Source organism: Adiantum capillus-veneris, chromosome 13, assembly GCF_014529385.1.
Source record: "Adiantum capillus-veneris isolate H3 chromosome 13, ASM1452938v2, whole genome shotgun sequence".
Taxonomy (NCBI): Eukaryota; Viridiplantae; Streptophyta; class Polypodiopsida; order Polypodiales; family Pteridaceae; genus Adiantum; species Adiantum capillus-veneris.
In genome coordinates this window covers 129,829,604-129,852,976 of record NC_140943.1, presented here as the reverse complement: position 1 = coordinate 129,852,976, position 23,373 = coordinate 129,829,604, and the positions used below count along the sequence as shown (strand labels likewise).

The 23,373-nt window shown below is 43.7% G+C and overlaps 1 protein-coding gene across 2 annotated transcripts in view; it reads right to left on the bottom strand.

Moving 5' to 3' along the window:
- Nucleotides 1–1,430: 1,430 nt before the first annotated feature.
- TSL (Protein kinase superfamily protein) overlaps nucleotides 1,431–23,373 on the bottom strand; it is a 98,647-nt gene continuing 76,704 nt past the window's right edge. The window contains exons 7-15 of one of the 2 annotated variants that reach the window (XM_086527383.1): nucleotides 6,320–6,386; nucleotides 4,809–4,878; nucleotides 4,609–4,733; nucleotides 4,352–4,531; nucleotides 4,039–4,249; nucleotides 3,206–3,470; nucleotides 2,653–2,707; nucleotides 2,186–2,347; nucleotides 1,431–2,104 (exon numbers count right to left, since the gene is read on the bottom strand). In XM_086527383.1, the coding sequence (XP_086383509.1) occupies nucleotides 2,003–2,104; nucleotides 2,186–2,347; nucleotides 2,653–2,707; nucleotides 3,206–3,470; nucleotides 4,039–4,249; nucleotides 4,352–4,531; nucleotides 4,609–4,733; nucleotides 4,809–4,878; nucleotides 6,320–6,386 (1,237 nt within the window). In that variant the 3' untranslated portion in view covers nucleotides 1,431–2,002. The remainder of the gene's footprint in view (nucleotides 2,105–2,185; nucleotides 2,348–2,652; nucleotides 2,708–3,205; nucleotides 3,471–4,038; nucleotides 4,250–4,351; nucleotides 4,532–4,608; nucleotides 4,734–4,808; nucleotides 4,879–6,319; nucleotides 6,387–23,373) is intronic. The other variant, XM_086527384.1, reaches the window with a different exon arrangement.

The window sequence follows — 23,373 nt, the reverse complement described above, 5'->3', positions numbered from 1 at the left end:
ACTGTGTGTGTGTGTGTGTGTGTGTGTGTGTGTGTGTGTGTGTGTGTGTGTGTGTGTGTGTGTCTCGAAAACAAAAGTGAAGGAGAAGGGGGGGGGGGGGAAGTATGGTATAAATTAAATGAAATGAAATGTTATCTTAAAGTCTTCAAAAGGCCATAATGACCTATAAGGTCCGAAAGTTACACAGAGAGAGGGGGGGGGGGGGGCGGGGGGGGGGGGGGGGGGGGGGGGGGGGGGGGGGGGGGGGGGGGGGCACAACGCGCGGGGTAGGGGGAGAGAGAGAGAGAGAGAGAGAGAGAGAGAGAGAGAGAGAGAGAGAGAGAGAAAAGTTAAAGAACGATAGAGTTAAAAGCAGCACGATAGAGAAAAGTTAACACGATAGAGTTAAGTTAGTAGGTTGAAAAATTAAAAATTGAAAAAGGGGAGGCGCGATAGATAGAGGGGGGGGCGATAGATAGGTTGAAAAGGGAAGGGAAGGGAAGAGGGGGGAGGGGGGCGGGGGGGGGGGGGGGGGGGGGGCTAGGTTGAAAAATTAAAAAAGGGGGGCGAGCGCGATAGACAGAGGAGGGGGGGCGCGATAGACAGAGGGAGCGCGGGGGGGGGGGGGGGGGGGGGGGGGGGGGGGGGGGCAACGCAATAGAAGGGGAGCGGGGCGGGCAACGAGAGATAGAGAGGGAGTGAGGGAGCCGGAGGGCAGGGCAGGGGGTGCGGGTGCGCAGGGGCAACAGGTGCGAGGCGAATGAGGGAGCGGGAGCGCAGGGCAGGGGGTGCGGGTGCGCAGGGGCAGCGGAAGCAGCCGCAGCGCGCAGCAGCAGAGAGAGAGAGAGAGAGAGAGAGAGAGAGAGAGAGAGAGAGAGAGAGAAAATGTAGATTAGGGTGCTAAAGCCCTTGACCACAAAGTGTTTGCTAAACACAACATGATGGGAGAATAAACATTAGTAAATTGCTGATGAGCTTCTGGAATAGTAAGAGACAGGAAGTCTGCATGTATGACTTGCAGCTTTATTGTTCCTACAGAATGCTACATTCAACCAAAGAGTAAAGATAGTCCTTATGCATACCAGCAAAATTGTCTCTGAACAAGACCATGCCTTGTTAAGTCCTTGGACTAGCAGTTGACTTAGAGTGAGAAACACATCAGTGGTTATCTATTTGAGCAAAGGGTTACCACAAACATCACAATATAGAGCAGAATATTCTCTAGGTCCTTGGCTTCAAGCATTTGCTGCATGACTCACTGCTCAACTCATTATAAGTTTTCTATCAAACATGTTTTAGAAATTGATATTAAAACAAAGGATCCATACTTTCCAAGCCAGACTTCAGGGAGTATATGCTGAGTCCATACTGGAGTTATTTTAAGCTTTGTAGTCTAATTATCTCTTCTTTGAAATGCAAGTGACTTTTAAATAATTTATTTCCTTCAAAACTTTCAAAAAGGAATATTGTATTGAGGAATGAAGCAGATTTACATACCAAGGGCCTTTCTACAACTCAATATTTTTTGAACTTTTTTTATCAAAACCATTTCAGCAAGTACTAAGTAGCACCGATCAGCTCTATAGGTTGATATGACAACTCCGTGGTGGGGATAGTCATGGCACAATAGGCTGACAACATCTTGAACATCTCGTCTTGTTGGCTCTGGGACCAATAGGCAATGCATAGTAATATCCACAGAATTTCGCACGTTAAGTGCATCTGAATGACAGCTGCCCTTTCAAAATCAGAAGAAGCAGAATGTGCACAACTTGAGGCAACTTCAATTGAGCATGTAATTGCTTTGATCATTTCGAAAGGCGAGGGAGAGGAAATATAATTTTATGCACCCTGTGATCTTGAGAAAAGAAATGACCTCACAATAACATGCCCAAATCCCTCAATGTTCAACCGGCCATGGAATTTAAGGGGAGGAATCGGATGGGGGCCCGAAGACAAGGAAATTCCATTTACATACAGAAGCCCTTTTGGGACATTAGGAGCACCTTAGATTACAGATGGGTCATTGCTTTGCCTTGATAAATGAAAGGTAAGGATCATGTGCAGCTGTCAATACATCTGGTCGATCACTTTGGTTGTATGTCAGGCATTTCCGAATGAACTCCTGAAGGAAAGGCATTAACTTGGTGATGCTCGTATCTAAACATTCGACAGGTCAAAAAGAAAAGCCTTGGAAGAAACACACCTTAGCTTCATTGGAAATGGAAGGCTTTGATGGGAACTCCACCTTGTGTGCCTTCATAATTGTATCCTCTCTCAAAATTCTTTCTTGGGTCTGCCCATGCCCAAAAGGACGCTTTCCATATAGCATTTGATAAAAGAGGACTCCAGCTGACCAAACGTCCACCTGAACATTTATTGAAAAAAAAAAAAAAATCAAGCTTGTAAGCACTCGTATGGGAACAGGGCCTGTAACAAGCTGACACATTTGTAGAGAAGAAAAACTAAAGAAGAAATAGCAAAGAACATGTGCCATTCATCTAAGGTTTCTGATGGACCAACTATTCTCTGAGCTTTCACAAGTGCATGGGACTTCCTTTGCAGCAGGCTTAGAAGGTCCAGTAAGAAATGTTTAGAGAGCATTCGGTCCTGAACTTTCTAGTCTGCTGCACTTTTAGGTTATAGTAAGATGTTGATTTATGCAGTAATCACCTTCGAAGAAATCAAAGGAGTTTTGTTCAGCTCAAAACACTCTGGAGGTAGATACCTGCATACCACAAAAAATTAAGGCAAAAATCAGATCTGCAACTTACAGCCATCTTCTGATGATATTTACAACAACAATTTCAATATTGTGCAAGTATCATTGCACCAAAACCAAAAACGGATCGTTTAAATAAAGAACATGAAGTTTTCCAACATAGCTAACCTCTACTCCTGTGAAGGTATTTTGTACTATTTTCTCAATAGAAACATGAAATATTTTCAACAGAGTACAGGGAGAAGAACATACATGCAGATTTTTGGATGACAACTCTCAGATTATGACTAACACCACTCCCTCCCTCCCCGCCCCCAAACCACCCTTTTTCCCACCAAGCGCACAGTACTTTTTGCTCAAATCTTGGAACCGGTACAACCGTTAAGATTGACTATTCTTATTGTTAGAAAGGGTTCCCAGAAGAAAATGTGCATATACATACCTTACAGTAGAAAACCTGAAAAAAAATAACAGAGAGTGAGCAAGAGGAGGCAAAATCTTTACCAGTATGTTCCTGCCCCCTGAGAGGTGAGTTCCATTCCTTGAGAACCCACCTCCTCCTCCACAACTTTACTCAGTCCAAAATCGGTCATTTTTGCCACCCCAAGACTGTCAAAGAGAACGTTTCCAGGCTTCAAGTCGTAATGGATGATTCTCTGTGGGCGGCTGTTCATATAAACAAGACCAGAAAACAATTGAACCAGAATACAGCGTGCTTCTCTCTCAGGTAAAATGGGGGTTGCTTTCAGAACAGCATCAAGATCTTTACCTGTCAAAGCACAGACACCGTATTCAACTACAAGAAAAAACAACCTCTAATCATCCCTTCACCGCAAAATAAATTAGCTGCCACACTTAATCATAAAGCGGGCTTGCAAACAACCAGCACACCTCCACCTGGGCTCTTTTAATACCTCAAGAATAAGCTTTGAGTTCAAGTTTGGGCAGATCACACAATTTCAACTTAGTCACTATAACAAAATCCTGTTTCAACAATGAAGCGATTCTTCTACCCCTTCCCTCTTTTCGAGAAATAATGAGCTCTGAAAAGCTTGACACCTATATAGCTTGAATAACTGCTCAAATGCATCACTGTATGATGTCCAAACTCGAGATTAAAGATTCCAAACAACCTTTGGTGTGTAATTTGCATGCTGCCCTAGTTTACTATGTCAGCATTTACTACAGCAGCCCTTCGTAATATTGTTCTTGGTTCTGAACTATCCTAAACACTCAAGATATCGCAAGGTTGCTGAACTTAATCTCAGGCTAGTAAATCAAGAGCTGCTTTTTATTGTTTTTTTGTTCTGAAGAAAAAAAAAAAAGCAAAAACATACCACTACAATACTCCAAAACAGTGCAAAAGGTATTGTGATCAATTTCAAAGATGTCCCAAAGTTGCACAATGTGAGGATGAATGAGGCTTTTGTGAATATTATATTCACGAATGGCATGCCTTGTATAGCTTTGCTTCTTCTCCTCAGTCCACTGGCCATTTAGGCTATGAAGTTTGCAAGCCACATATCTGTTATCCACTAAGTCAAAAGCCTGATTTTCATAGTTTTGAGATGTATTAGTTAAGATTTGAAACCCTCCAAAGAGATACCGGCAAACCAGCTTCTACTGAATGCAGTGACAATAAAAGCATACCTTGTAGACTTCACTAAAACCACCCTTTCCAAGAAGATTTAAAAGAGAATAACGTTTGTTAAGGATGGGAAAGCTATTGAACCGCGAACCATCCTCATCTCTTATCCGCCTCATTTCACGCAAATGGCGTGCCCTATCTAGTTCAAGACGATCTCGGTCTCTTAAGAGAGCTTCCTCCTCCTGATAAGCCTTTCTATAATGAGACAACCATTCACCACAATCAACCATCAACCTGAACTACACATACCAATACTTACACGTTTTATGCTAAGAAGCCGACACTTGCAAATCTCTTCCTGAGCCAGAGAGTCTTCATCTACCACTGTAAGGTCGCTTTCATTTCCATCAACCTTATCTGTAAAATAACTTTTCGGGCAAGTACCTTATGAAATTTTATTTGACACTGCATTCATGAAGGCTAATAAGCTTCTATCAGTGCAAATACAAACAGACTTACCCGTTTTTCCTCCCTTTCTGATAAGTTTTCTATGTTTTTCTAAGGCCTCTCTTTGCTCCAATAGAGATCTCTGCAAGGAGAATTTCAGATTATTACCAAGATTGTGATGCCAATGACCACTAGCGGATTCCAAACACAACAAATCATAAACCATCGATGGAGCCATACTCCTATGTTAGCTGAACCATTGTTTTCCTACCCATATGAAAAATGACATCACACTCATTCGAAATTTGTAAGAAAGATTCAAGTTGATGAGTTTTATGTAAGCATTGATGTTGATTGGAATTCTTCATAGTTTCAAGACTAAATTAAGACATGAAAAGTTGCATTTTCAATGGTGGAGTGCTTACTATGAATAATCATTCTTGTTTTTTCAAATTTATAAAGGTCACATCTGTTTCAAGTTCTAGGGTTGAAACATACTCCAATCATACTTGCATACCCGTATGTGTCTACTGTATGGAAACGGAAAGAACTGTCATAAACCATGTTCTCACGCTAGACAGTACATAGAAGGTATTTGATGAGCTAAGTTGAATGATTGTAAGCAGCATTTCTCTTAAGGCCTCCATATAAAACCCTCAAATACATGACATTCCAGATTCACATTTGAAAAATGCCTCCACTGCTGCGTTTTTGCTCTTTTTCATAGCATGTAGGGCCTTGGGTTGTGAGTAACGAGCTCGCTGGTGCTGCATTAGGCACCTCCATTCAGTTCACTGCCTCACTCCACTTCTCATCGTTCACATTGTCATTTTTTGCCATTTTAGGGCATGCTTGCAAATCGTGGAGGTTTTTTTTTTATCATATGGCTGCCAAGGATCTTCTCACATATATACATGCAGACCTCACATGGTCGTTTTCCTTTTTTATCTGCATCTCATCCAAGCAGCTGCAGACTTTCCCCCTTCTTTACACCCTTACTCTCACCATTGCTTCCATCTTTCATGCACGGTCTTGGTGATATGCAATTTTTGGTTCCATGGTCTTTTTGCCTCTTCCTCTCAGCTGCACTCTCTCTCCTCCATTTCCATGAATACATTGTGCACTCTGACCCGGTGTCAGAGCCGCCATCGTGTTGCATGCGGCGATAGCCAGACGCGAACTTGCAGTACTGACATTTCTGGTGAGGAATTGGATCGTGGCCAATAAGGATACAACTGCTGATACTCACCAGAAACTCAAAGAAGGATAGGGTGCCCACTGGGTCCAGATGCAAAGGCCATTGCATAAAGGCAGGAAAATTTATCCCTTTGAACCATCTTGTACATAAACAAAAGGTCACAGAAAAGCCTTAAGGAGCATTATCTTAGTTTGTCTAAACATGAATTGACCAAAGCAAACTCTTTGCAATACCAAACAAATGAGTCTTCAAACAGCTTTAGCTCCACAATGCTGACTTCTTATGAGTTAAGGAGTGACAAAAGAAAATATACAACAGCGACATAACACTTACATTGCTTCATCAATTAACACATGTAATGCACAAAGGCCATAATATTTCTCACCAAGTGCGCTTGTATATCCTTGAAGGCCTGACCATCCTCCCAGCCCTCTGAAATAACAGTTCCTGCCCTACAATGAAAAATTACTTCCAAAAGTCTTTTACCAAGCCAAGTGATGTTTTTTTTTCAAGCACAAAAAAGAGCTACTCTAAAAACAAAGAACTGCACGCTATAAGAGGAAATTTAGTACAACACAGGAACACCTTACTTTCAGCAAAGCCATGTATACTGAAGAGGACAACAATGCACATTTAGCACAGCAAAAAAGAATCTAATTTTCTGCACAAGGTTAGATATGATGGTTGCACCATCAAAGCCTGATGCACATTGTTTTATCAACATAAAGGCTGCCTCTCATGGTTATATGACTATTTGTAGCCTGATTGTACTTTGGCCATTTTATTAGTTGAGCCCCCACGTTTAAGTATCACCAGATATTTCAATTTTGGTTTTGGCCCAGAGTCCTATGTAAGTGAGTTTGGCCCCTCAATTTGTATTAGATAAGTTAGGTATCAGAAGATCACTTAGATCTCATTAAAGAACCTTGAGTTATTGATTTAGAGTTAGCTACAGATATTGCTCCAAAGTTATGCACCTCCCTCTCTCTCTCTCTATATATATATATATATATATATATATATATGTGCCCCCTGTGCGTTTGCCCCTATATGTGTGAGCTCCTCACTTCTCTCCTTCATGGTGTCAAATAAAGAAGGTTGAGGGCACCTTCAAGACCCTATGACACATGATCGCATGAGGCTTTCACAAGAGATTTCAATACATCGTTTTGTTTCAACGTGTTGTGATTGTGCATCAACCATCACTATTTCGTGTTTTGATGGGGAACTCCCATTTTAAGGCCTTTGATTGCATGTGATCTCATCCCAACCTTGACAGCCCTATTACAGGATCCTCCTCCCATATAACCAGAAATTTTGCACCCTGGAGATACCTCCCCTCAACAATTACTAGCTTGAAGTCTTGCAGGTTTTAAACAGCCCTTTGAAGCCTCTGCATCATGTGAAGGATATGAAAGTTAGGGTATCAATTGCTAGGTCAAAGAAACAACTGATCACTGCCTTTCTCTCAACAGTGGCCACCCCACACCTCAAAAGGTAGCTCTTACTTGACTCTATTACCTCTTGTCAATAAACTCTAGCCAAAGCAAGAGTTCTCCCCAGTCATGCAATAATTTTTCCTCGAGAGAACTTTCTATATGATTCTCTCTCTCTCAGAGCTAGACTGATGCGCAGATTACAGGAAATGGGAGTACCCACAGAACTCATTTGGGGGATCATGGCATTGTACAGATCAGTAGTAGGGCATGTACGCACCTCGGAGGGACTTTCTACACCGGTTCACTCCACTATTCGGGTGAAGCAGGGCTGCCCGCTCTCTCCCACTCTTTCCGGTATGTATGTGGATGAGATTTCTGACTACATTGACGACGACGGGGATAAAGGTGCTCAGTTGGCAGGGACATGGATTCCACTTTTGTTATATGTTGATGACATAGTGTTGATCTCCGAATCCCCGGAGGGAATGCAACGTCAATTGGATGCTATGCATACGTTTGCCCACGAAAGTGGTTTGTCTGTCAGCCTGGGTAAAACCAAGGTTATGGTGTTTCATACCACCCCACAGTGGATCAGGAGGTCAGCACCCACACTCACATACGGCCAGGAGACTGTGGAGTACACAGACGCTTACACTTACCTTGGAGTGGTTTTTAGCGGACCTACATTCTCACTCAGAAGAGCAGCAGAAACCAGACTTGCTAGAGCCCACGCAACATTGGGTAGATTGGAGAGGATGTGTTCGCAGGTTCAATTTCAGGAGCCCCGGACGAAGCTCTGGCTCTTTGACACCTTGGTGGCTTCAGCATTGCTCTATGGAACCGAGATATGGGGACCTTCACTGGATCACCACGGGAGGCCGGGTCGCTCAGACGGATGGGGGAACATGGAGAAACCTCTCGTCTCTATGATCTCGCGGCTCGTTAGAGCCAAGGCATCAATACCACGGGCCATTATCCGAGCAGAGCTAGCGGCCCCCCCCCACTTGTGGTGGAGGCGCTCACCAGATCAGTCTCCTTCATAAACCGCACATGGGCACTTCCTCGAGACAGATATGCTCGCATAGCACTTGAAGCCTCTCGACAGTTAGCCATACAAGGAGATACAACATGCTGGTATGGGGAGATGACATCATGGTTTCAGGCACATGGGTTCAGCATAGACCGGCTGCCACCATTCCATTACTCATTGGATGCACCATCTCTCACCCTTACACAGTCAGAGATCACCAAGCTCATACGCCAAGACCTGACCCAACTAGACACCAGAAGGACATGGATACAACCAGCACAGGAATTGGGCACGAAGATGGCTTTTTACAAAGACCACCTTCTCCAGCTTACAAAAGATGGTTTTGTGGCGAGACCCAGATACATGGATACCCACTTGTCTCATGGGATACGATGTGCTATTGGCCAGTTATGCACATCTTCTCACCAGTTGCGGATTGAGACGGGGAGATACAGCGGAGTACCAGCAGAGGACATGACATGCCCCTTGTGTAACATGGAACCTAAGACAGAGCTACACTATACATGTCGCTGCCCCGTCTACTACGAGATACGAGGCCGCTTCCATTGCTTGTTCAGAGAAGGTTTTGGACCACTCTCAAGAGTCATGGGATACGACGATCAGAGATGTCTGGGTTTGTTCTTGCTCGAGCTGCGCAGACACAGAGATAGCCTGATGGCGAGGCTAGCCAGTCTCAAAGACGGATCACAGACTTCTTCAGAGCAGACACGGGCCAGCCGCAGGAGCCACTCCCACAGCAGAGCTCCCCCTCGTCTCATACCAGAGGCACACTGATTGACCGAGCAATTGAACTGGGGAGATCCAGGCGCCCGCGACTGCGAAGAACTACACAGCATCGACGGAGGCTACGACAAAAATTCGGAGCACGCTGGCCAGACATGCACGACGCCCGGTCAGACTACTAACCATGGAGGAATTGATGAGATTCGCCAACGACCGATGCTAGCTCTCTTGTGATTCACCTATCCCAACAAGCCGCCCATTTTTTTGCTTGGTCTTTTGCTTGGTTCGCATCGATCAACTTAGGACCCCATAGTATATATCTTTGTTTTGTACTGTTGTTAGATTATTTTGTTACTCTGACTTTGTATCAGATCCACCACTTTGTAACTTTCGGGTCTCATAGGTCATTATGGCCTTTTGAAGACGTTAATATAACATTTCATTTCATTTCATTTCTCTCTCTCTCTCTCTCTCTCTCTCTCTCTCTCTCTCTCTCTCTCTCTCTCTCTCATATATATATATATATATATATATATATATATATATATATATATATAAGAGTCCGGCCTCGCCATTCTCATTACCTTGCAACTCTGATTTAGGCCTTATGGAGTCCTTTCTCTCTCTAGCTCGTTGAGAGCAAATTATGGCTTAAGCCTCGTTTCTCTTCTAACTTCCATAATCTTTTTTAGAAGATAAGAAAATACTTTCAATAAATAAATTGATCAAGTCTCGTACCAAAATACAATCTTGGTGATAGAAAAAGTTAAAATCAAGCTTATATATATATATATATATATCAATCTTGGTGATAGAAACAGTTAAAATCAAGCTTATATCTACTAAAAAAGATTATGGAAGTTAGAAGAGAAACGAGGCTTAAGCCATAATTTGCTCTCAACGAGCTAGAGAGAGAAAGGACTCCATAATGCCTAAATCAGAGTTGCAAGGTAATGAGAATGGCGAGGCCGGACTCTAGTGAAGCTAGTGTTTCAAACCATTCACAAGCATGTTTGATTTTTTGTTTTGTTTTCGGAGTCAGGTAGGGCACGCCCGGCCGCTCCCCTCATACACCAAAAAAGTATACAAGAAGAACGACCAGGACTATGCACCCAGAAACCGAAGGCAGACGCTTTTGTCACTACTTTCCCTTGGACTACAAGAATCCAGAATTATCTACACTCTTAGGGCCATGACTAATCCCTTGAGAGACCAGAGAGAGAAAATGTATGTATTTACTCTTGACTGGCCACAGAAGCAACACGAATAAAAATGCCAAAGCTGGAGAAGCTTTGAAACATTCATAAACTTCTTGAAATTGCTTTAGGGGTTTCAACATAGTTTTCCCCAAAGAAAATGCCATGAAAAATGACCTCAAAACGACACTTTTATTGCTCGGAATTCCCTATCAAAGGGGAGAATGGAAGAGTACATTTCAAAAGCTCTAGGAACCCTTGTTTTACTCTTAAAATCATTCATTCTGGGATATTTTTGAGATCAAAACGCTTCCAAATGACTCTAAGATGATGATTTTTGTGTCTCCAGCACTATAAAAACTGCACGGAATGGAAAGATAGTGAACTACCAACTTTGCAAGACTTGAATCAACTTTAATACTTCGAGTGTAAGGTGCAGCGGAAGTGAATGTTGAACTTTGCTCAAGATGAGTACTCCGAACTGTGCTCAAGGGTTCCTTTTACTTACGGAAGGGAGAGCGTTCCGTTCCTTTAGTGAGAGAGTGCAATGGACAAAACAAAAGTGGTGAACATTGTGAATGAAGGTGCTGAGACTGAGAGATAGAGAGAGAAGAATACAACACCAACAAGTTGTCAAACCCTCCTCCGAAGGCCCCACTCTCTATGGCGAGAGCGGTCTACTTATGATTGTACAAATCTCTACAATGCTTGGACTTGGCAACGATGTCGACGACGACGAGACGGGCTGAAATTTGAAAATGCTAAGGGCTGAAATCTACAAATCTTTATCTGCTGAATTCTGACTCTTATGTCGATGGCGACGATGCGACGACGATGTGCTGAAAACGAAGATGCTGAAATCTGCGTTTTCCGGGCTGAAACTGCAAACTACGATGGCTCTGACCGTGCAGCGAGGATTTACTGCGGGAAGGTGAGATCTGCGAGGTTCAGGACTTCTACTGCGATGTCTTACTGCTGAAAACTGAAAACGCTGGTCTTACTGCTGATTCTGTCGCGACGGAATTGCACAACGTCGAGGCTGATCTGCAAACCAAAAACGCTAGGGCTGAAAACTGTCAGCTACCGGAAATCTGCTAACGCTAGGGCTGCTGTGCTGTGTCTTGTGGTCGCTGAGGTTGATCTGCTGGGAAAAAACGCAAGCTGGTCTATGGTGCAAAAACGCCAGTGTTGATGCTGTGTTGCAAAAACGCTAGGCCTTGCTAGGGGGGTCTTGCTAAGAAGTTGCCTGTTGAGCAAGGTGTTCCTGCTGCCTCTTCTACCAGAAAGTGCTAGCGCTAGGTTTGCTTAAATACTTGCTTGTCAAAATTGCCCTACCTAGTTCCCAACAAAAGTCACTTAAATATAATAAGTGAAAAATGTCAAAAATAGGGAAAATAGGTCTATGCAATGTAAAAATGCTCCTGATGGGTTCTAACTGAAATCTGATGATCATGCTGTGTGCAGCCAGAGGATATGCACCTAATCTAAGTGTCTGGACATGCATGGTTTGCGAACAGACTCACAAAAGTGCCAGATCACTTCCTATTCTAGACTGACTTGATTGAACTGAACTCTAATCATACTGTAGCTTGTCCACGGACACACAGGGTTGGATGTGTCACGTGACATCCCCTCTTTTTCAAAGTGAGGTACTGGTACAGAACTGTATGGCGTGGAGGGAGATCGCCAACAACTGCCAGAATCCTGGAAAGGACTCTTCGCCAACCCACTCTGATGCGTGTGTCATGCAATACTTGAACTTCATAAAGGCCTGCAATGCTTGCTTCTTTGGGCCGCGCCGAAAGCGACACAAAGTCTTCTGAGTCTCCTTCAATGCTTCAACTTTTTCTATAGTCATGCGTCTACCTTCTTCAAGAATCTCCGAGGCTGAAAATTCATGAAACCACTTCCAACACAAAAACATGAACATACCCATTCCATGTAAAGTGACTGGAAAAAATCTCGTCTTCTCTAAAGACTGTGCATGCAATGTTGATGAACATAGAGACGGAGTGCCAAACCGTTCATCAAACACATGCAAACAATGAGATCGAATCTTTTCTTTCTGATCCAAATCAATCAGCCGTGGCAATTCACAATGGAAATGCCGATGCTTGATGCTCAATCTTTCTTGTGCTCCGTGCTCATTCATGAGTGAATCGTGCTCAACGTACAACATGGCATGCCTAAGAAAAGGGATCACATAAAGACGCTAACTAAAATACACGAAACGATCACGAATGAAACACTCGAACAATGTGTGTTGACTAACCATACGAACACATAGTACTTCCTCTGAGGATTCTTTGGACCTAGGCTCGAGAGCCAAGATCGGTTCTTCGTGTTTGATCAAACCTTCTTGTGGGGTTCTGTGGACCTCAACTCGAGAGCCAAGATCGGTTCTTCGTGATTCATCGAATCTGCAACGAGGTTAGCTTCACTAGAGAAAGTATCAACTAACACATCATCCTTGTGAACAATCACATCATCTTCATGCAAATCATCATGCTTGTGCGAAATCACATCTTGATAATCATGCAAATCATCATGCTTGTGCAAAATCACATCTTGATCATCATGCAAATCATCATGCTTGTCCTTATCATCCAAATCATCATGCTCATCATTATCATGCAATTTAGCATGCTTATCATCATGCAAATCCTGTGTGTCATGTTGGAATTAGGGTTGCAGAGAAACGCACACAGCTTGGAGAAGACGAAGGAAGCTCAAGGCACACAATAGGAGTGTGTTACTTAGTGTGCAATGGAAAGTAAGATAGCCCTAGAGTGATGGGCGTATATACAATGCTCAGGGGAAAAAACCTCCTAAGAGGGAAAAAATGCCCCGGCAGTCCCAGTGTGTTCACACACATCACTACCACATGTGTATGGTAGCAAATCCCCCCTGGAGTGATGTGGTGAACGAGAGCTGGCACATGAGTAAAGGGAAGTGCCATGCCCTAAGGACATGATCAATCCACAAAGGGGAGCAAGCCCAAAGCTTTGCGGAAAGCTTTGAGCTTCTCACGAGACAATGCCTTTGTGAAAAGATCTGCACGGTTGTCCTGTGTTGGCACATAAGCCAAGCTGATCTCTCCTGCTGAGAGCCTCTCCTTGACATAGTGGTAATGCACCTCAATGTGCTTTGTGCGAGCATGAAAAACTGGGTTCCTCGCAATTGCCAATGCGCTCTGACTGTCAGTGCAGATAGTGTTGGCAGTGTCCTGTCCAACACCCAAATCAGCCATAAGGCGTTTGAGCCATACACACTCAACCGTAGCTGTTAAGACTGCCCTGTACTCAGCCTCACAACTCGAAGTGGCCACAGTAGGTTGCTTCTTGCTCAACCATGATACACATGAACTGCCAGGCATGAAACAAAAACCACTTGTGGACACTCGCGTGTCAAAACAACCAACCCAATCTGAGTCCGAAAAAGCATGTAAGTCTGGCGGCAATGATCCCCCCTTGGGATAAAACAAGCCAAGGTGTAAAGTGCCACTAAGGTAGCGGAAAATCCTCTTGACAGCCTGCCAATGCTTAGACCCTGGGCTAAGCATAAATCTGCTGACCTGTGAGATTGCAAACTGAATATCTGGCCTCGTGTTGCATACATAAATGAGGCAGCCAACAACAGTTTGGTAAAGAGTGACATTAGCAGGATCACCAGCATCATGTAGACTCAACTTCAAACCTATTTCCATGGGAGTGGATGTAACAAATTGCTGACGTGTCAAAGCCTAAAGAATGGAGCCAACTTACAGATGACATGGCTGCCCGAGAGCAAAAACCCTAACCCTAATTTCTGCCAGAAACCCAAACTGCTGAAACCCTAATTCTGGAAACCCTAACCCTAAAACCTGCAAACCCTAATTCTAGAAACCCTAAGAAGAACAAGTAACAGAAGAAGAAGTCCTACCAACTTATGGGGACCCCGTCCGATGGGGCCCCAAGTGACATAAAGGCATTAAAAATAAAGCAGAACACGCTCAAAAGACTTTGCACATCAAAATATGATGATGTGACACTTGTACGGACGTTCTAGAATTCGCGACGGATTTTTAGAGAAATCCCGAAATTTTAGGAAAGTGATTTTTTGGGGTCAGCTTTTCATATTTGATGCTTTTAGGCTTTGGGCCTTTGAATATGAGCCTTGGGGGCCCTCTCTGGCACTTTTTAGCGCGCAGATCGCAGAGCAGGTGCTCCCCGGTTGTTGTACTTTGCGAATCAGCAGTAATATAAAGAAATACCGAAAGGGGCGCCAAGGTTTGGGGCCAATACTCTCTGGGGTGGAATTCTGCCACTCCGTGTCGCTTGTCGTCTCTCTCTCTCTCAGTTCAATTGTTATTGAACAGTTGTTATTGAAGTGCTAAAAGTCTGTTTAGTTTGTTCTTTTCTATTGGCACGTGGTGCTCGCCTTGTGACGGTGGTACCGGAGCATCAGGCGTGTGCTTTTTTGAAAGCATACCGGTCCTACAAAAGAGCAGACAGAGCTATTGGAATTTTATTTGAGGGATCTTGTTAGCCACTCCCAACCTTACTTCATCGCGCATCGGGCGCGTTGCCGTTTTCACCGCTCATGTCTTACAGGGCATAAGCCATTAAGATCACTTGCAAAAGAAGGATCCAAGATTTGTTTCGGGTCACTGTTTTTCTCAGTGGCAATGCCATGCAGATGTTGATAGCTACCAAGCAGTATACTCAAAGTACTTGGCAAGCTTTCAAGAAAAATTTTGTCCGAAGTTATATGGCTTCTGACATCTTCGTACGGAGTGCAACTTCTGGCAGAGTGGGGTATCTTGAAATGCTTGCCATGAAAACCCTAGCAGATTATAACTTGAAATTTTTCGACATCTCTTAGTAGATGTCTCTTCATGAGCAGATGACCTTGGAGGTCCAGTGCGATTGCTATCTTGGGAGTACCATCGCCACCAAAGAAACACTATCTGTCCAAGAGCTAATGGACCATGCTGTGCTCGGCTACGACCTTATGGAATTAACCTAACCCTAATTTTTTGTGCGGGTTCCAGGATGGAAAGCAAGTCAACTTTTCGAGCTCGCGGCTAATGTTGAGATTGCTTTTGAGTTTTGTTTGATCTTGTTTGGTGATCTTGTTTGGAATCTGTTTGAAATGGATGGTATCTGTTTTGAACTTGTCTTCGTGCCGATTTGAACTCTTTGACTCTGGTTTTAATACCGGTTTCAATGATTGGTGATTTTACTCCCGGGTGGAGAAGTGAAAATGTTTTGGTATTGTTTGAACCTCAGAACGACGCAGGCCGATGCCTGGGGAGCGTTTCATTGTATGCTTGAAAACCTCCGAACGACGCAGGCCGATGCCTGGGAAGCGTTGCATTGTATGTTTGAAAACCTCCGAACGACGCAGGCCGATGCCTAGGGAGCGTTTGGTTATATGCTTGTAAAATAATTGTTGTTGTGACTCCCGGCCCGGACCTGGATGGTTATGCGAGACGAGTATTAAGAAGTCTAAGCAGTGGTTACTCTCAGCACCTCCAAACGACGCAGGCTGCGTTCTGGGGGGCGTTTCGTTGTAAAAGGCCTCTATATCTCTCGGCCCGAACCTTTTTAGGTTATGCGAGAGGAGTGATGAGGGAGTCGTTGAATATCTCCCGGCCTGGACCTTGTTAGGTTATGCGGGAGGAGTGTTCATCGGTAGCTTTATGTTTCTATGTCTTGTAACATGCATATGTGAGCATTTGTGTTGCATTGTGATGTGCCAACTACTGAATATTCCTAATTGGATGAGATTGCCTGGGTATGTAATTTTAGTGCATCAGGACACCCGTGGAAGATCAGTACAGTCTAGGTGTGATCGCTAATTTTACTACGCCGGAATATCAAGAGTTCCAATCTGGACGAAAGTAGAAGCCAACTCCTTGCTCAAAACAGCCGAAAGGAGAAGCTAACTCCTTGATCAAAAGAGCACAAAGGAGAAGGTAACTCCTTAATAAAAAGAGCAAACTGATTGTCCCTCAGAATGTCTCTCGGAAATTTTTGAGCTAACTTGAGTTGTTTTGCAGATATGTTGTAATCGAGGACGATTACTCTCTTCCAAGAAGGGGAGATGTAACAAATTGCTGACGTATCAAAGCATAAAGAATGGAGCCAACTTACAAATGACGTGGCTGCCCGAGAGCAAAAACCCTAACCCTAATTTCTACAAAAAACCCTAACTACTGAAACCCTAATTCTGGAAACCCTAACCCTAAAACCTGCAAACCCTAATTCTAGAAACCCTAAGAAGAACAAGTAACAGAAGAAGGAAGTCCTACCAACTTATGGGGACCCCGTGCGATGGGGCCCCAAGTGACATAAAGGCATTAAAAATAAAGCAGAACACGCTAAAAAGACTTTGCACATCAAAATATGATGATGTGGCACTTGTACGGACGTTCTGGAATTCGCGATGGATTTTTAGAGAAATCCAGAAATTTTAGGAAAGTGATTTTTTGGGGTCAGCTTTTCATATTTGATGCTTTTAGGCTTTGGGCCTTTAAATATGAGCCTTGGGAGCCCTCTCTAGCACTTTTTAGCGCGCAGATTGCACAGCAGGTGCTCCCCGGTTGTTGTACTTTGCGAATCAGCAGTAATATAAAGAAATGCCGAAAGGAGCGCCAAGGTTTGGGGCTAATACTCTCTGGGGTGGAATTCCGCCACTCCGTGTCGCGTGTCGTCTCTCTCTCTCTCTCAGTTCAATTGTTATTGAACAGTTGTTATTGAAGTGCTAAAAGTCTGTTCAGTCTGTTGTTTTCTATTGGCACGTGGTGCCCACCTTGTCACAGTGGCAATAGGTTTGCAATCCTCAAGTCCACACTTACATAGCAATGTCTCTATGTAACTTTTCTGACAAGGCAATACCACCATCACACTGCTTAAACTATATACCCAAGTAATGATGCAACAGCCCCAAATCTTTCATCTTGAAAGTAGCATTCAAATCAGCCTTAAATTCAGCAATATGTCTCTCATTTGGTCCAATGATCAGCAAATCATCAACATAAAGAACCACAATGAGAAGTACATCACCCTCACGCTTTACATACAATATGCTTTCTGTTGGACTGTTACGAAAGCCTTGTTTGACCAAATGAGTGTCAGCTTTCTCATACCAAGCTTCAACCCATACAAAGCCTTCTTACATCTGCACACTTTGTCCTCTTGTCCTTTTATGATAAAACTGCGAGGCTGCGTTACATAAACTTCCTCAAATATGTCACCGTTCAAGAAACCAGTAACAATGTCTGATTGATGTACATCCCAACCAAAATGAGCTGCCAATGCACACACAGTAGTCATACGACAAGTGGGAGCAAAAGTCTCTTCATAATCTATGCCTTTTTGCTGTGCATAACCCTTTGCAACAAGTCGAGCCTTATGGCGATTGATCTCACCATCTGGCTTGCGTTTCAACTTGTAAACCCACTTCGTACCAATGGCCTTTTTGCCAGGAGGCAAATCACATAAAGTCCATGAGTCATTTTCTATAAGTGCATCATATTCTGATTACATGGAAGCCATCCAATTTTCTGAATTCTGTGCTTCATCAAAAGACAGAGGCTCCTCAACATCATGTAAGCTAGACACAACCAAAGCATAACAATCTGATGCATAAGATGCATGGCGAGAGCTTGAACGAGTACGACTAGACAAAGGTGCATCCAATTTACTGTCACGCAAAGTGTGCACCAGCCATTTTGGCATACCTCTAGCCTGCTCATTTCTAGCCCTTTCCTCATCAAGTACATCATGTACATCTGCATCAGTAATAGGCTGATCTGTAACATTTTCAGAAACCCCCATAGGCTGTACATTTGCCTCATTGGAAATTACATTCGTATTTCCACCATTGAAAAGAGGCAACAAAGTGTCATAAATGTCCTATGAGCTTACACTATTGTCTCTAGTACATAAAAGCAAGGGTTGAACAGAATCTTCCACAAACACTACATCCCGTGAAACCAAAATACGCTTTGTTTGCGGATGATACAACCTGTAACCTTTGCTTTCAGCACTATAACCAACAAAAATACATTCGACAACCTTATCATTCAATTTTCTGCGCCGTGTTTGTGGCACCAAAGCGTATGCAAAACAACCAAAAACACGCATGTGCTCAATAGAAGGCTTTCTATCATGCCATGCTTCATATGGAGTAATAGACTGCAAAGCTTTCGTAGGACACCTATTAAGTACATAAGTGGCACACATGATGGCCTCAAGCCAAAAAGAATGCGGCAAAGCTTGACTTTTGACCATATATCGTGCCATTTCCGTCAGTGACTTGTTTTTCCTCTCAGCAACACCATTTTGCTGAGGTGTATAAGGCACTGTACATTGGTGTTTTATCCCACGACTAGCTAGAAATGCATTAAATTCATGAGACATATACTCCCCCCCTCGATCGCAACGGAGGGTACCCATAGTACATTTCGAGACATTTTCAGTCATAGCCAAAAATTGTTTGAAGCACATAAAAACTTAGGACTTCGCTGTAAGCGAAAATACCCATGCATGCCTGGAGTAATCATCAATGAAATCACGAAGTAAAGGTAATTGCCCAAGGACGGAGTTTGCATGGACCCACAAACATCACTATGCACAAGCTGCAACCTGCATGTGGCCCGAATTGAACCATCCTTTGGAAACTTAGAACGCTGCATCTTACCCAAAATACAATCTTCAAAAACATGTTTGACAGGTGCTTCAAGAGACGGGAAAGAAGCAACCATATCAGATTTCTGCAAACGTAGCAATTTGGCAAAGTTCAGATGACCAAAACGTGCATGCCAAAGTTTTGCATCTGAAATAGCCGTTGAATCTGCAACAGCATTTGCAAAATTTTGTCCACACTTATCATACAAAAGTGAGCTTATAGAACCCACGGCACAGAAGGAAATAGACAACAATTTCATCACCAAAACTGAGATCATGAACTGTACATCTGTCATCCACAAATTTGACTACAAGTCCAAGTCTAGCGAGTGCGGATAGAGACAAGAGATTCTTCTTGATCCCAGGTACATAAAGTGCATCAACAAGTGTGAAGGAACTACCATTTGCAGCAGTAAGCACAATCTTTCCAACTCCCTGAACAGGATAAGAGGCATTGTTGGCACAAGTGACTGAATTCCCATGAGGGACAGACTCGAGAGAGGTAAACAATTCACAATGTGAGGTAATGTGCTTTGTAGCACCACTATCGAAATACCACACATGTGAATCTGCAGCAACTGACAAGCATGCATATGGACAGCAGGATTGTAGGTGCACTCTACGCTAAAAGCCCATTGTGCATCAACATCAGCAACACAATCTCCTTTCACAGAAGACTCAACAATGGCTGCATTCGTAGTGGAACCAACATTTGCAGTGGAACCACCCTCTTTCTGCTTAGCCTCTTTGGCCTTCAACTTAGAACACGATTTGATCAAGTGATCATTAGCTTTACAATAATGGCAACGCATCTTCTTTTTGCCCTTGTCACCAGAATTGCCTGACGAATTGTTGCCAGCAGAAGCATTAGGAACAGAAGTTTTGCCACTCGCAACAGAACCATAAGAAGTGGTTGCATTGTTGTTACCACCCTTTCTTTGAGAAGAAATAAAAGCTTGTTCAACTGCACGCTGTCTAGTCCTGTTTTTTCTGGAAAGTGACTCTTGCAACAGCAATGTGCATAATGCATCAAATTTGACAACTTCTGGATTTCCTTGGGTCATAAGTCTCCAAGTACTAGCAAAAGTCTAGTAAGAATCTCGTAAGGCATCAAGAAGAATCTGCACAAGGGAACTATCTGAAATGACTTCACCTGCAGAAATAAGCTGCTCATTGATATCCTTGACACTAGCAAGGAAAGTGTCCATATCATCTTCCTCATGCATAATCTTCGACTCTAGCTCTTTACGCAGCAAAGCAATTTTAGCCTCATTGCAGCTTGTATAAAGACCTGCTAGAATATCCCAAGCCTGTTTTGCAGATTTTACTAAACGGATGTGAGGAACAATGCTGCGCTTCACAGACAACGCAATCAATGCATGAGCCTACGCATCCTTAACATCCGAACGAGCTTGTTCTGCCGTAGGCAAAACAACTCTAACAGCAGCAATCCTTGCAGCAAGACCTGCAACATCCTCAACATTGTCTACATCCTCAAAACCAGAACGTACATCAATGCCTTGCACAATATTCCAGACGCCCTTTGATACAAGAACGTGTTGCATCATATAAGTCCACATAGGGTAATTGTCCCCATCCAACCTGTCCTTGGCAGCAAACATCTTGAACACATCTGTGTTGTTGTTGTCAACCATGGTAAATGTTGCACCTGATGTGAAAACTGCTCGAAAATAGGAGAAATGGAGCGGGAACAACACGTGCTATATAGCACAAACCGTAGAAGACTGTAAGGCACTTGTTATGCAGAAAACGGCACTGACAGAAATTTTGCACAAAATGACGAAATAGCCTATGCAGTACTGCCTGTAGTGAAAACGGAGGCCGAAATGAGCCCAAATCAAAAATCTGAGCAGACCGAGCTCTACGACCTCTCCCGAAATATTTGTCGACTTGCGAACGCTTGCCAAAGCTCACTGAAATCGGAGAAAGTGAGCAGGCGTGTGCTGGAGCAGCTGGCGACTAAGCCCGAGAGGACGCAACGTGCTCTGATACCAATTATTGGAATTAGGGTTGCGGAGAAATGCACACAGCTTGGAGAAGACGAAGGAAGCTCAAGGCACACAATAGAGAGTGTGTTACTTAGTGTGCAATGGAAAGTAAGATAGCCCTAGAGTGATGGGCGTATATACAATGCTTGGGAAAAAAAACCTCCTAAAGAGGGAAAAAATGTCCCAGCGGTCCTAGTGTGTTCACACACATCACTACCAGATGTATATGGTAACATGTCATGCTTTGGAGAAAAAGAGACTGAGAGAGTCTCCTTTTCCCGAATTTCTTGTATCTGTGCCTACATTTGAGAAAAGAATCGCAACATCTCTTTCATGTGTTGGTCGTTCATTGCTTGTCTTACTTTGTTCTCGCGATCAAATGCTACTTAGTCTTTCTTTGTTCTCGCGATCAAATTCTGCTTCTCTTTCTTTGTTCTCGCGATCAAATTCTCCTTCTCTTTCTTTGTTCTCATGATCCAACTTTGCTTCTCGTACTTTGGCTTCCAAGCGTGCTTGCTCGTGCTCACGCTCTATGATTGCCATTCTTTCTTCGTGTTCACGCTCTATTTCTACTTTTCTTTATGCGGCCTCCAAGCGTGCTTGCTCGCGCTCACGCTCAAAGTCGGCCATTCTTTTTGCTTTTCTTGCTTCGCGTTCTAACTTCCTGTCCATCATCATCTTGTCGAAAGCCTCTATAGGAGTTAGTGTAATCCTTGGGGTAGATGGTGAAGAGGGGGGGGGGGGGGGGGGGGGAGTCGAAAAAACCTCCTAGTGGGGAAAATTCTTCTTCGCCTCTCTCATGCTCATCACCTCCAAGAGAAATATCCATTCCGCTTCGAGTGATGACAATCCACTGAAGTCTAAGGTTCTTAAGTTCACGAGGAACTTGGGTTCTTGTCGATCTTGGTTCTTGAGTTCTTGAGGTTCTTGAGGTGTTCTTTTTTAGCTTGCAATCTGTGTTAGAGAAGGATCTTCTCTTCAACCGAGTTCTGCTCTTTTCCGCGGGCGCACACCTTGGCGGCCTTACGCTCATACCAAGGTTGCTTTTTCCCACCTCACATCGATTGGCCGGCCGTTAAGTGCACGGTCCGCTCTCATTGAGTGAAAAGAGGCACAAGGGGAGCCTGGACGGGCCCTTCTTTCTTGGGTTTCCTGTCACTCTTGAAAAACACGATTAGAAATCGATACGCCCAAGAGGACTTGGGTTACGTGCGACCTTAACAAGCAAAAAAAAAAAATTGTGATTCTTTCCTTGAGTGATACAGAACACTGTCAAAGCTTTGATACCATTGTAAGGTGCAACGGAAGTCAATGTTGAACTTTGCTCAAGATGACTGCTCTAAAATGTGCTCAAGGGTTCCTTTTACTTACGGAAGGGAGAGCCTTCCGTTCCTTTAGTGAGAGAGTGCAATGGACACAAACAAAGTGGTGAACACTGTGAATGAAAGTGCTGAGACTGAGAGATAGAGAGAGAAGAATACGACACCAACAAGTTGTCAAACCCTCTTTCGAAGGCCCCACTATCTATGGCGAGAGCGGTCTACTTATGATTGTACAAATCTCTAAAATGCTTAGACTTGGCGACGATGTCGACGATGACGAGATGGGCTGAAATCTGAAAATGCTAAGGGCTGAAATCTGCAAATCTTTATCTGCTGAATTCTCACTCTATGTCGGTGATGATGTTGATGGCGACGATGCGACGATGACGCGCTGAAAACACAGATGCTGAAATCTGCGTTTTCCGGGCTGAAACTGCAAACTATGCTGGATATGACCATGCGGCGAGGATTTGCTACGGGAAGGTGAGATCTGCGAGGTTCGGGACTTCTACTACGATGTCATACTGCTGAAAACTGAAAACGCTGGTATTACTGCTGATTCTATCACGATGGAATTGCACAACACCGGGGCTGATCTACAAACCAAAAACGCTAGGGCTGAAAACTGTCTTCTGCAGGAAATCTGCTAGCGCTAGGGCTGCTTTGCTGTGTCTTGTGGTCGCCGAGACTGATCTGCTGTGCAAAAACACCAGGGCTGGTCTATGGTGCAAAAACGCTAGTGTTGATGTTGTGTTGCAAAAACGCTAGGCCTTGCTGGGGGGGTCTTGCTGAGAAGTTGCATGTCGAGCAAGGTGCTCCTGCTGGCCTCTTCTGCCAGAAAGTGCTAGCGCTAGGTTTGCTTATATACTTGCTTGTCAAAATTGCCCTACCTAGTTCCCAACAAAAGTCACTTAAATATAATAAGTTAAAATGTCAAAAATAGGGGAAATAGGTCTATGCACTGTAACAATGCTCCTGATGGGTTCTAACTGAAATCTGATGATCATGTTGTGTGCAACCAGAG